We start from the raw sequence: 14,705 nt of genomic DNA, 5'->3' as shown, positions 1-14,705 counted from the left end.
TAGTCCAAGTTTTGAAATGAGTATAACCAGAAGTGGTATTTCTACATCAAATTACTCTTTTGAGGAAGAAGTTTAGAATTATTACTGATAACCCCACCCCCACACACACATATAGAAATCAGAAAGTTTGGGCATTATAATAACCCCAATGAAATTTATGTAACTAGTTGCAAACTGCTTTTGCTTATGAGAGGGGAAAAATAATATTCCTTATTAGTGCAAAGACTATCCTTGAAACTAATGCAGAGAAATTCACTGAAAACTCAGTTGGCTTGAAGTTGGTATATATGTGTCTTTAAGTAGCTAAGCATAGGAATTGCAGACAGTAAGTGAGGAGTATTCCCCTTTCTGAATTTAACTGGAGAAATTTGTCTCTACTATAAAATTCTTTTTTTTTTTTTTTTTTTTTAGCTGCACTGTGTGGCATGTGGGATCTTAGTTCCCCAACCAGGGATGGAACCCGTGCCCCCTGCAAGGGAAGCATGGATTCCTAACCACTGGACTGCCAGGGAATTCCCGTCAACTGTAAAATTCTTTAAAAGTTTCATGAATTCATGTGATTTGTGATGTCAGATCTGAAATTGCTTATTTAAAATTGAACATTGCACAGACCAAAGGCAGAGGTTCTAGTTTTTTGTTGTTGTTGTTCTTTTGTGGTACACGGGCCTCTCACTGCTGTGGCCTCTCCCGTTGCGGAGCACAGGCTCCGGATGCGCAGGCTCAGCAGCCATGGCCCACGGGCCCAGCCGCTCCACGGCATGTGGCATCCTCCCGGACCGGGGCACGAACCCGTGTCCCCTGCATCGGCAGGCGGACTCCCAACCACTGCGCCACCAGGGAAGCCCAGAGGTTCTAGTTTGATCTGATGATTAACTCTTTCCTGTAGTGATAGAGCAGTGCCTTTACTGGTCATTTACTGTTGTATTATACTCATCTACTGTGGAGCTGGAGCTGGGAATAAGGACCTTGGTTAAAGTAAGTTAATCTTGGCAAGCAATATAAGCAAGGACTCCAGAGCTAAACTCTCTGGCTTTGAATCCCAGCTCCTTACATTGTGAGCTTGAACAAGTAAGCTTTTCTAATGCCTGTTTCCTCGTGTATGAAATGGGTAATAAACTACCTCATGGAATTGTTGTGAGGGTTAAAAGAGTTAATACATGAAGTCCTTGGTACGGTGTCATAGTAACTGCTTAGTAAGTGTTGGGTGTTGTGATAATCATAGTGACAATGGTGATGACTGCTGCTTCTAGAAAGCCTAGTTAACGTTATCAGGTTGTTGGTCTACTGGAAGTCCAATGAGCATTAAAGATTAGAGGGATGATCAAATCAGTGGTGTTTATTCTTTGTGATTTTTCCTCCCCTGATCTCTAAATGATTTGGACATCATTCTTGAAGTCCTAGCCATAAAGAAATATTCAGATCTTTTAATGAGAGTTTTCTTTGGTGCTGCTTTTAGACAGACCCTAGAAATAAAAAAATCTTTAAGCCATTTATTATAACATTCTTTCGATTCTCAGGCTAGATGAACTGCAGAAGCAACTACAGGAAGACATAAGGCAGGGCCGAGGCATTAAATCTCCAATCAGAATTGGCGATCAAGACAGTACAGATGATGAAGATGGCCTCTTAGAAGAGCACAGGTATGTGGGGAATATAGTAAATAACTGTATAATATCTTTGTAAACAGTGGTGTATCATAACTAGACTTATCATGATGATCATTTTACAATGTATAGAAGTACAAAATCAATATGATGTTGTGTAATAGGAACTAACAGTGTTGTAGGTCAGTTATACTTCAAAAAACAAACTCAAAGAAAAAGATCAGATTTGTGGTTACCAGAGGCAGAAGGTTTGGGGCAGGGAGGGATTGAATGAAGGTGGTTAAAATGTACAAACTTCCAGTTATAAGATAAATAAGTACTAGGGATGTCATGTACAACATGAGAAATATAATTAACACTGCTTTATGTTGTGTATGAAAGTTGTTGAGAGAGTAAATCCTAAGAGTTCTCCCCACAAGAAAAAGATTTCCTATTTCTTTAATGTTGTATCAATATGAGATGGTGGATGTTCACTAAACTTGTGATAATCATTTCATGATGTATGTAAGTCAAATCCTTATGCTATATATTTTCAACTTAAACAGTCTGTATGTCAGTTATACCTCAATAAAACTGGATAAGTAAATAAAATCAGAGGAAAAAAGAGCACAGGTACAGCATTTTTCATGATGTATGCTGTATTAAAAATACATTTTAAAATTTTGTTTTCGTAAAATAAATGAGCCATTGACGGTTATTTACTCTGTGAATAATCTATGGTGGGTTTTTAATCCATCTGGGGTGGATTTGAAAGGCAGATTTTAAGGCCAAGTTAGATTTTTTGTCTTTTCTCCTTTTCACACAGACACATTTAGTGGCTTTGGACTATAAATATTCAATACTAGCAAAAAGTGGGAGAGCAGAACATGTGTTCTCATGTTCATCTTCTAATGTGGGATTAATAGTGGTCCTAAGAAAAGGGTTTTTTGCACCCAATCTTCAAATACAAAATTATATGCAGTATAACTGTTCAGTATTCAATAACTTCTTTTTTTCAGAGAATTTCTAAAGAAATTTTCAGTTACAATTGATGCTATTCCTGATCATCATCCAGGCGAAGAAATATTTAATTTCCTTAATTCTGGAAAAATTTTCAATCAGTATACCTTGGATTTAAGAGACTCTGGTTTTATCGGACAAAGTGCTGTAGAAAAGCTTATTCTTAAGTAAGTAGGAAAATAGACATTTAACTTATTCTTGTATAAAAATTGAAAGGTTTCTGACTGATGTAATCTTCTGAAAGGTTAATTTCTATTCTGACCTATCCAGTTTCCTCATCCTCTTACTTATTACTGTTGCTCTTTGTGTTTTATTATTTAGTTATAGGAAGCCGTGTAAGGTAGTCGCTTGGCATATTACATGCCTTTATTAGTTAGGGTTAAGATCAGTATCTAGTAACAGTGACTGTCAAAATAACAAGGCTTAGGGAGGCGCAAGAGGGAGGGAATATCAGGATATATGTATACATATAGCTGATTCACTTTGTTATATGGCAGAAACTAACACAACATTGTAAAGTAATTATACTCCAATAAAGATGTTAAAAATAAATAAATAAAATAACAAGGCTTAAACAAGAAGTATATTTCTTTCTGATGTGGAAGAAGTTCAGAGGTAGGAAGTCCAGGGCTGGTGTTTCACCATATAATCTTTCTTCCCCACCATCCTTAGCACCTGGTTGCTTCAGGTGCTACTGGAGCTCCAGCCTTTAAATTCCCAGAAACCCCACACAACATTTCTACTTATGGTTAGTTGGGTAGAACTTAGTCAACATGGCCACACCTAGCCACAAGGAAGGCTGAGAAGTGATTTTCATTTCAGGCAGCCAGTGTGCCCAGCTAAAAACCCCAGGGTTCAGTTACCAAGAGGAAAGACAAGAATAGATGTTGGGATTAACAGTCTCTACCACAGTACCCAAACTGGTCTAATTTCTCTCAGTACGTGATAGCTCAGATCCAGACAGATCACATTAATTGTGGTGCTAAGTTTTATGGAAGTACAAACCCAGTCTGGCAAAAGCAGATGATGCTCTGAGACTTGATAGGCTCTTTGACACTGCCAGCTACTGTAGATTTGTCCACCAGATAAATCTGGAGCCAAGCCAACAGATTGGTTCAGCTTTAGGCCACTGATTGAATTTCTAATGAGTAACCCATCCACATTGGGGTAGAGTCCACCTCCACGGACTACGATGGTTTGCTTGCTCATTTCCCTGATTATGTCAGATGTGGTGGTAGAAGTTTCTTGCCATGAAAATAACAGTCATATTGATTTCACTGTATTTTTTCAGATCAGGAAAAACAGATCAGATTTTTTTGACAACACAAGGCTTCCTTACCTCTGCTTATCACTATGTCCAGTGTCCTGTACCTGTGTTAAAGTGGCTGTTTCGGGTAAGAGAAATATTTGGGGGGTATAGTTGCCTCTTTCTATATTTCCCAGTCAAAAATAAACTTTTAAAATATAATCTTATTTGCACATTACTAGAGAAAAAATCTAGCATATCAAACCCATGATTTTAGTGGGCTAGAATGAAGCAAAAAGAGTCAGTATAAAGAGATTATAAAAGAAATGCTGGGCTTCCTTGGTGGCTCAGTGGTTGAGAGTCCGCCTGCCGATGCAGGGGACACGGGTTCGTGCCCCGGTCTGGGGAGATCCCACATGCCACGGAGCAGCTGGGCCCGTAAGCCATGGCCGCTGAGCCTGTGTGTCCAGAGCCTGCGCTCCACAACGGGAGAGGCCACAAGAGTGAGAGGCCCGCGTACCGCAAAAAAAAAAAAAAAGAAATACTGGGGGGCTTCCCTGGTGGCACAGTGGTTGAGAGTCCGCCTGCCGATGCAGGGGACATGGGTTCGTGTCCCGTCCGGGAGGATCCCACATACTGCAGAGCAGTTTGGCCCATGAGCCATGGCCACTGAGCCTGCGCGTCCGGAGCCTGTGCTCCGCAACGGGAGAGGCCACAACAGTGAGAGGCCTGCGTAACGCAAAAAAAAAAAGAAATGCTAATGCAGATAGTGTGCAGGATAGGCAATAATGCTAGTTGTGCCTAAGTCGTTTCATCACACTGGTAAATCACTATTGTAGTTTGCTTTAGAAGAAGTCTTCTAATGCTTGTGTACCTGGGGGGATTTTTTTCTACCTTTTCCCCCCTATTTTTGTGGAGGTGCCTACATACATTTTTAGGACTTGACTTGTATACTGATATTTCCCCATTCATAACTGGGTGCGGGGAGCGCAAATCCAATTGAATATTTCTTTTCCCTATTTGTATTTAACTTTTAAATGCACTTAAATAAATAATTTTGTATTATCTACATGGTAACTTTATAAATATCAGTGGTATCAGAGAACTGTAACTACTCTATATATGTGAAGTGAGAAGTGGGAAAAATATATGCAGTTTCTATTCTGGGCTTTAAGGTTACATTTCAAAGAATCTCATATTTGCAAGAGCTATATATTCCAATATAGTTTTTCATTCATTTTTCATATAGCTGCCATGTTTGAGTGCCAACTGTGCCAGGTGCTGGAGAGAACAGCAATTTAAAAAATCAGTGTTTCTGATTTCATGAAACCCACATTCTAGTACAGAGAAGATAGACAATAAACAGGTGTGTGTATGTTTATAGATATGTCAGATGGTAAATGGGAGAAGGGCATTCTAGGCAGAGAGAATAACAGGTGGGACAGACTGTGGGGCAGGAGCATTTGCTTCCAGTTGTTAGGAGCTCACTACTTGGATCCCAGTGATTTTTTTTTTTTAAACAGTCCTAATTAAATCAAAATTTGCCTCCAAATGGTTTTTTAAGTAGTAGTACTAATTATCTTTTCTATAGCTTCCCACAGTATGCCTCATCTGTCTAACAGTCCTTCAGTTAAACAACTATCATGACCCTCATTACTCCCCACACTAAACTTTCTCGAGTCACTAAATATCCAGTCCCTTTACTGATCACCTTTCTGAATGACCTTTAGCTTGTCAGTTTCCCTCCTAAAGTGTTCCTCCTTCCCCCCAGTAAATGAATATATGCTCCAGATAAGGTCTTTCCTACCAGCAGTTTCCAGCAAGGCTCTTACACATCTACCCCCGCCCCCACATATTTGTTTATTGTGATTCAAAACTTCATTTGTTGTCACACCAGGACTTCATTATTCTCTAATTATGTAATATATCTTTTCTTAAACTTACAAGTAGGACTTTGCATTTATCTGTTTTCATCTTGTTGGTGAGGGCCCATCATTATAGCCTTTAAAACCCTAATGATGACATACAAGCATATCTTCATGTAAGCAGCTTTTTATACTCTTTATATTCTTTGAAAAGCAAACTAATAATCATTTGTTAAGTGCTTTTTCTGTGTAAGACACTTTGTCTCATTTCTCCTTTTCAATTCCAAGTCCATTTTTCATGATGGAGAGACTTACCAACTTACAAGTTTTTTTTTTATAAAATATATCAGAATTCATTTTAATGCTATAGTCCTGATAATTTGAAATTTAATTGTAATGTAATTGAAATGTTTGCATCTTAATGATCTTATCATGTGTCTAAACATAGTTGACCAGAAAGACAATGTGAACAGAATATGTGCTGTTTTATAACTTTTTTTTTTAGGTAACAATAAATTATTGAGTATTTTCATCTCAGTATAGACATGTTATCATTCTTTTTAATGGCTTTATATTGTAATAGTAATAGTATTCCTTTGTAGTGCTGTACCATGATTTATTTATTTAACCCAATCTCAATTGACAGACATTAGATTGTTTTATATGTATGTATGTATCTCTTTACATATTTATTTAGCTTCACGTACTGTAATGCCCACCTTAAAATTCATCACCCCTCACAAAAAGATTCTTATGCAGAACTTGTCCTGTGTCCAACATGGCTTTGAATGGTGCTGCCCCTAGTGGCAGAGTGTAATGACTCAAACATCATAGCAAAGACATTTTTTCACATAGGTTGACTTGGAAATGACTCAAGTTATATGCCTGATTGAAACCAGAGTTTGGGCTGTTCACCCTTATATTTTAGATTTAAATTTATTATAATCATAATCCATGGTTTCACAACAAAAGAGAAATAGAAATACACCATGTTTTTCTCTATAAAACCACTTTAAAATAACTTTCAATATGTTATGATTTTTTAACGTCTTTTAAACTTGAGATTTTGTTCCCAAAAAGTTGTCTTGTAAAATTACATTCATTATATGCTTCTGTATATAAATTCCTGTACGTTAAAAAGGCTGAGTAGGGCTTCCCTGGTGGCACAGTGGTTGAGAGTCTGCCTGCCGATGCAGGGGACACGGGTTCGTGCCCCAGTCTGGGAAGATCCCACATGCTGCGGAGCGGCTGGGCCTGTGAGCCATGGCCGCTGAGCCTGCGCGTCTGGAGCCTGTGCTCGGCAACGTGAGAGGCCACAACAGTGAGAGGCCCGCGTACCGCAAAAAAAAAAAAAAAAAAGGCTGAGTAGATCAAAGTGTAAGGACAATGATTTTGCATAAATATTACCAAATGACTTTACAGTTTTTACCAAATTACACTCATACTGGACATACTCCCTCTTTCCTAGTACTCTTGTGAAAACTGGGTATTATGAAAACTCTTAATCTTTACCAGTCTTGAAGTCAGCTGATGATATCATGTCATTTTTCTTTGCATTTCTTTGATTACTAGTGATACTGAATAGCTCTTAAAAATATACATTGGTCTATTAATTTGTATATTTGTATCTTTTCAAATATTTTTACTAGTTTGTGGTTTGATTTTTGCCTGTGATGTGATCAATTTAGTAGCCTTCTCCTTTATGGTCTTTGGGTTTCATGGCATAATATGAACTAGAAAGGTATTTTTGATAGTTTTTAAAGTTATATTTATCTAATTGTAGATGAAAGTTGTAAAAAAGAAAAATCAGCATGTTAGAATGGAAAGGGCTCTGACTTACAAATCAGACCTGGATTTAAATTCCAACTCATGTATTATGTTGGGTGGAGTATGTTCATCTCTCTGAGCCTCTTTGCTCTTTCTTCTCTCTTAATACTCTATCATTTATCTACTTTGGCAGATGATGTCAGTTCATACAGACTGTATTGTGTCTGTGCAGATTTTAAGTACATTAATGGAAATAACAATAAGAAATGGTGAGTAGATAAATTTATTGAGATTAACAGTGTGAATTATTGGTTGCTTTGTACATGAACTCTTTTGTATTACTAAACAATTAGGATATTTGGACATATAGAATAAAAAATTATTTTTGTAATATAAAGACTTTAATAATGAAATGAAACTCCAATAAAAAATGAGTGCATTTTTCTAGTTGCATTGAGAAAAAGGGTATAAGATCTTGCAAGTGGCATCCCTTACCTAATTTTTACCAAGACATAGCTTACTGTGCTGAATAAGTGGAAATAGTTGCAAGTTTATTTAGCCAATTAACTTTCATGGCTTTTTGGTGAGCAACAGTATTGTACTGATTATGCACTGAGAAGATTGAAAGTATCCACTGCAAAACTATGACACTTGCATTCTTACCTGTGAGATCCCTTATAATGAAACAAGCATTGTGATTTACCTTTTTCACTTGTTTTAAGGCTTGGGACTATATAGGCACTGAACATGGTAAAATCTTTGTGTTAGCAGTAGTTGGTTTTTCACTGTTGTTATTTTCCAGTCTTCTGAAAATGTTCCTCCTGAGTTACACCCTTTTATCCATCACTTGCAGATATTTTGTTCATAAATGTCATTTCCTTCACATTTATTTGAAAATCTGTAATTCCTATATGATCATTCTAAATAACTATATGGTTAACATATCATTACCAGCTGCCATTTCTATAAAATCATAGTAATAATCCATGTTTCATGTGCAGACTGTCATCTTGCAACTATGGGTTTGTGAACCCAGGATTTGGGATAAAATATTTTCTTCTGTTAACTAGATACCTTCAGTGATTCACCAGTTTGGCCTTGGATCCCATCATTGTCTGATATAGCTGCTGTGTTTTTCAATATGGGAATTGATTTTAAATCTTTGTTCCCTCTGGAGAATCTTCAGCCAGACTTTAATGAAGATGACCTAGTGTAAGTGTTCTTTTCATAATTAACTCCAAAAATTGTCTTTTAAACAATTTATATATAAACAGTTAATATTCATTTGATAAATTCAGTATTCATGCTTGATTTTTTTTAAAACTTAAAGTTGAAACGGATCTTGAATTAGATATATTCTTAACATCTAACTTAATCTAAATGCCATCAGCATGTTTAACAGGGAAGAAATGGGGACATTTTTTAAATTAAAAAAAATTTTTTTAAATAAGACTGCCTATTGTTGTTTACCATTATTTTGGAGCTACTGGCCAAAACAATTAGACAAGAAAAAAAAAGAGATATAAAGATAGGAAATTAGTTGGTGAAAGATTCATTATTTGCAGAAAAAGTGATTTAATGTATACATAGAAGCCTAGGAATCAACTGAAAAGCTATGGCAAACCAGTAAGAGAATTTGGTATGGATGCCAGGGTACAATGTTAATAAAGAGAAATTAGTAACCTTAAGGTATATGAACTGTAGCTAGTTAAAAGATACACTTCATTTGCAATAGTAAGAAAAATATATTAAATACCTTGGAATAAACTTAAATAGAAGTGTGTGTGTGTGTGTGTGTGTGTGTGTGTGTGTGTGTGTGTAAACATTACTAAGAGACAAAAAAGAAGACCAGATAGGAAAATTCAGCATCATAAATACATTAGAGCTACCCCTGAGGTAAACTGTGAACTTGATGAGATCCTAATAAGAAATGAAACTAACACAACATTGTAAATCAACTATACTCCAATAAAATTAAAATAAAATAAAGAAATGCCAGTCAGATTTTTGTGGGGACGAGGGGAGTTGGGACTCTACAAGTGATTCTAAAGCCATATAGAAAAAAATACCCAGGAAAGTTTTGAGAAAGAAGAGTTATGAGGTGGGACTGACCTTAGCAGATAATAACATGGGACAAATGCAGATAGATATTCATAGCTCCATCAGTGGAACAAAATAAGTCCAGGGCCAACTATACTTTATACGAGGATTTTGACTTTGCGGCAAGTGGGTGCCCCGACCCCTGCATTGTTTAAGGGTCAAGTGTAGGGACTTCCCTCGTGGCACAGTGGTTGAGAATCCGCCTGCCAATGCAGGGGACACGGGTTCGATCCCTGGTCTGGGCAGATCCCACATGACACGGAGCAGCCAAGCCCGTGCACCACAACTACTGAGCCTGCACTCCTAGAGCCTGTGAGCCACAACTGCTGAGCCCGCATGTCACAACTACTGAAGCCCACGCACCTAGAGCCCTTGCTCCACAACAAAGAGAAGCCACCGCAGTAAGAAGCCCATGCACCGCAATGAGGACCCAACACAGCCAAAAATAAATAAATACATATATACATACATACAAAAAAAAGGGCAAAATAGGGTCAACTATATAAGAATGGAACTCTGGTCACAAACAAAGGCTTAATTTCAAATTAATAAAAAGATCAATAACCTATTAGAAAAATGGGCAAAGGAAATAGGCAGAAAAAGAAAAATTAAAACAGTTCTTAAACTTTATGAGAATATTCTCATCTTCACTTTTTCAAAAAAAAAAAGCAAATTTTTGTTACTTGGTATATCCAGAACCAAACTCTTCATCTCTCCATTTCTTTCCACCCCATACAGGATCCCTCCTTGTTGCTCAGATATAACCTGTATCTGAAAATATGTTGGATAGCAAATTTTCACATAAAGAGTGTAGTCCATCATCCATCCTATTCCATTTAAATAGGAAAAATAATGCTTTCTCAGACCGTTCAAAAACCCCAAACATGACCAAAATACTCAAATACCTATATTTAGAAAGTTAAAATACTATTTTATTATTTAACATTTAATGAACTGAATAGTGTGTGGTGAATTTTTATGTTGTATGCAACAGATTTGTTTTCCTTTCTTCACTGTAGTGAACAGGTACTGTAGTGGAAATAGTGAAATAAAGATATATAATTATTTCATTAAGACATAATAAATGCAAATAATATTTAGCAAAATTGTTTTTTTGATTGATTATTTACCAACTGAAGAGTTGCCTCAGTCAGGTTTGGGAGCCGGGATATGGTGGCTGTAAGTCACCACCATTGCTGCGTAGTGGTAGGCAAAGATGAACACAGGTAAGCAAGAGTAAGCTGGTGAAGGAATCAGCGAAACATAATCAAATACCGGTTTAAACAACATGAGCACGAGAGTGAATTCTGTTGAAATATCACAACTGACTCTTCTCACTAGGACTCACATGCAGCTTATCCATTTTTGCTGGTATATATGTGCATGTTCACAGTAGCAAGTTGCTATCCAAATGGGAGGTTTGGAGTGAAAAATGTTTAAAGGTTGTTAGAGTAAATATTCAGGTGGGGAGAGTAAGATGTTAAAGGATACTAGGACAGTTCTTTTCTTTACCATTATTCTGCAGGAAATACAGACCTAGTCCTAACCTCTTTCTAGTCTGTATTCCATCAGTTGTCACATCCCTGTGTTCCTCTTCCTCTACCTATCTCACAACTATTCTTGCCTTTTCATTCCCGGTGTCAGTCTAACTCAGATCCTCGTTTCATGCCTAGCCTGGCAAAAATCTCCTTTTCCGTGGGGGCTTTCCACCTCCAAGATATTTATTCCTTTCATTGTTACAGGATTCCTTTTATGAAAGCTTTTTTCTCCACTAGTAAACCTTTACACCTGTATTTAAGACTCTACAGTTGACTCTGACCTGTTTTCTGTTTTGTTCACCCTGTTGTTCTAACCAAATTGATTCTGTTGCTGTTCCTCCACATTAGCCATTGCTGCATGGGATCTTCCTCATGCTAGTCCCTCACCTCCATCCTCAGTGTCTGCTCACCAAAATTATCTGTCTCACTTGTTGAAGCACTGTTTATAAGAGTAGAATTACGAACATTACATATTGTTTACTATGTGCCAGACATGGTTCTGGGGGCTTAATGTAGAGTACTTCATTTAATAGTCACTACAACTACTAGATAGTTTTTTCATTCCCATTTACAGGTGAGTGAGGCACAGAAAGATTAAGTAACTTGCCTGAGGTTGTATAGCTAGGAATGGACACAGGACTACTGAGCAGATATTTTAAAAAATAAAGTTCTTCCCATGTAGTTATAGGAGTATCTCTAAGACATATTAAATGAAGAAAGAGAGGTGCACAACAGAGTGTATAGTATGCTACCATTTGTATTAAAGCAGTGGGGAGTGTATTCATATTTATTTATATGTATATAAAATGCCTGTGGGAGGAAGGACTAAAACTAGTACTGATTGTCTGTGAGGAGGGGAAATGAGTGGCTGAAGGCCTAGACTGGGAGGACAATTCTCTTCAGCACACTGTGCCTTAATTTCTTTTAACTTTTTTTTTTAACCATATGAAAGGGTTATTTATTCAAAAAAAAATAAAGCAAGAAAATATTATCTATGTTTTGAAGGCCAAATTCATGTGTCTCCTCTTCCATGAACCTTCACTGATTCCTCAACCAAAATTGGGGTGCTTAGAATTGTTTATATTGCTGTGGAAGTTTTGTTGGGCCACTTATGAGGCCTTTAAATATTATGAGTTCTTTGTAGTCAGAGCCACCTTCTACATAGCTCTCTGACACCAAGAGCAACAGAGAGAACGCCTCATAAAAAGTAGCTGTTTGGCCTTTCTCACCTTCTGAGATGGCCCCCACTCTGTCTGTGGAGTGTGTTTCTCTCTAAATAAATCCATTTCTTACCTTAAAAAAAAAAAAAAAAGTAGCTGTTCAAGGGAAAACTAATGCATAGAAATAGAAATCAAATTTACCTGGAGTGGAGATAGCCGATTGACTCGGATCTGACATGAAGGGACTTTTGAGGTATTATAGAAATGTTCTGTTTCTTGATTTGGATGGTGGTTACACTAGTATACATATCATCAAAATTTTAAATGTGTGTATTCCTTTTATTGTATGTAAATTATACCTCAGTAAAACTTTTGTTGTTCAGTACTTCTCACAGTTTTGTGCATAATTTCACATTGTTTTTATTCACTCTTCCATAGTTCTGAAACACAGATGACACTGGGGGTGAAAGGAAGTGAAGATTCTTCTTGTAAGCCAATATTTTCATCTCTCCCTGAAACCAACATTTTAAATGTGGTCAAGGTAGGAGAAAACTCTTTTTTGTATGTCTTTAGCACAGAGCTGGAACCACTTAGTTTTTTGCTTAATGGTTTTAAAACAAAATCAGGGACTTCCTTGGTGGTCCAGTGGTTAAGACTCCACGCTCCCAATGCAGGGGGCCCAGGTTCGATCTTAGGGAACTGGATCCCCTCAGGACGCATTGAAGATCCCGCACACAGCAACGAAGATCCCGTGTGCCACAACTAAGACCCAGCACAGCCAAATTAAAAAAAAAAAAAAAATTCACTAGTGTTTTACCATGGGATTTCTAGTCTCTGAAATTTCTTAGCAATAATGTTCATATTAAAGGTTGTTTTTGCTGTTTTATTTATTTATTTTTTGTTTTGTTTTTTGGCCGCACTGTGCGGCATGCGGGATCTTAGTTCCCTGCGTGGAGTCTTAACCACTGGACCACTAACCCTGACACAAACCAGGGAAGTCCCTTATTTTTGTTTTAATATTAGGAACGAAAGGGAACTTTGAATCAGAGTTATGTGATTAAAATAGTTCTAGGAATACCTTTACCAAGAAGCTTTTTGCTACTAGTAGTTTTGAAACCAGTAATTTTTTAGAATTAGAATATATGAAGAAAAAAATTGTAACTTACAGTATAACTTAGTGACCAAGAATTAATAACAGTGTTAAAACATTTTTAGTGGCTGAATCAAATCAATGATATTGAACTGTTAAGAAAATTTTGAAAATTAAAAATGGGGAAGAAGGTACTTATCAAGTCAACTATTAACATGAGTATTTCTTGCCTTCTTCCTAGACACTGATGTTTCAATTTCTATATAGTTCTTTTGCATTTTTTGTTAAAAAGTTTTTATAATTAAACTCTTCAAGCAAAATATATCTCCTTAAGTTGTTTTGTCTCTGATATGTGTCAAAGTTTCTAGGCTTGTGTACATCTATACATCCGGAAGGTTACCAGGATTGTGAAATAATGTTACTGATTTTAATGTTGTTTAAAATGAGTCTGGAAAAACAACTGAAACAGATTCCTCTAGTAGACTTTCAAAGCCTCCTGATAAACCTGATGAAAAACATCAGAGATTGGAATACAAAGGTAACATTACTTAAAATTTTAATATTGTTTTTTGTATAGCATCACAATTTGACTTTCATAGTGCATGCAGAATTGAAAGTTTGTAACCTCAGTTAAGGTGCTCAGCAGATGAAAAATAAACTGAAGAAACGACTATCTGTGCTGGCACTGTATTTAAATTCATGAAACTGAATCTTTTCTAAAACTGCAGTTAATTCATTCCACAAAAAATGTGTTATGTTTACTGGGGATTTACTGTGGGCCGAGCATTAATGCAGGTGCTAGAGATAAAGCTGTGAAGAAGACAAAGCCCTTGCTCTCCCAGCACTTCTATTCTAGTCAAAGGGTTAGGTTATAAACAATGTAAATGTAGATTATAATATCACGTTAAGTTGTAATAAGTGCTACAAATTACAATAAAGCAGGACAAGGCAGGGATGCGCTACTATTTCATATGAGGCAGTTAAGGAAGCCCTTTCTGAAGTGACCTTTGAACAGAGACCTAAATGAAATGATAGAGTGAATCATACATAACAGCAAGAAGTTGAGTTGAATTTCTGCAGCCATTGGTGGTAAACATGTATAGTTTTTGTTAGGTTTTTTTAAATTATATTTTTCAGCCTTTTTTGGTGGAAAATGTCAAACATGCAAAAGTAGAGAGAAGAGTTTAATGAACCCCTAAATACTTATCACCCAACTTCAACAATTATCAAGACATAATCAATCTTATCTCATCTCTTACCCTCATCCCATACTTCCCTTCCCTACTCAGGGATTATTTTGAAGCAGTTCTGTTAGACTTTAAATACTGGAATAGTT

The 14,705-nt window shown here is 36.7% G+C and overlaps 1 protein-coding gene across 4 annotated transcripts in view; it reads left to right on the top strand.

The window, feature by feature from the left end:
• SLF2 (SMC5-SMC6 complex localization factor 2) overlaps positions 1–14,705 on the top strand; it is a 42,364-nt gene that overhangs the window by 13,542 nt on the left and 14,117 nt on the right. For all 4 annotated transcript variants that reach the window (XM_079900517.1, XM_079900516.1, XM_079900519.1 and 1 more), the window contains 7 exons: positions 1,518–1,640; positions 2,603–2,770; positions 3,895–3,997; positions 7,675–7,750; positions 8,552–8,693; positions 12,718–12,820; positions 13,731–13,907. In XM_079900517.1, coding sequence (XP_079756643.1) covers positions 1,518–1,640; positions 2,603–2,770; positions 3,895–3,997; positions 7,675–7,750; positions 8,552–8,693; positions 12,718–12,820; positions 13,731–13,907 — 892 coding nt within the window. The remainder of the gene's footprint in view (positions 1–1,517; positions 1,641–2,602; positions 2,771–3,894; positions 3,998–7,674; positions 7,751–8,551; positions 8,694–12,717; positions 12,821–13,730; positions 13,908–14,705) is intronic.

The sequence above is a fragment of the Stenella coeruleoalba genome (genome assembly GCF_951394435.1).
Source record: "Stenella coeruleoalba genome assembly, chromosome: 16".
Classification (NCBI taxonomy): domain Eukaryota; kingdom Metazoa; phylum Chordata; class Mammalia; order Artiodactyla; family Delphinidae; genus Stenella; species Stenella coeruleoalba.
Note: the sequence above shows the minus strand (reverse complement) of the source record. Positions and strands in the feature narration are given on the sequence as shown.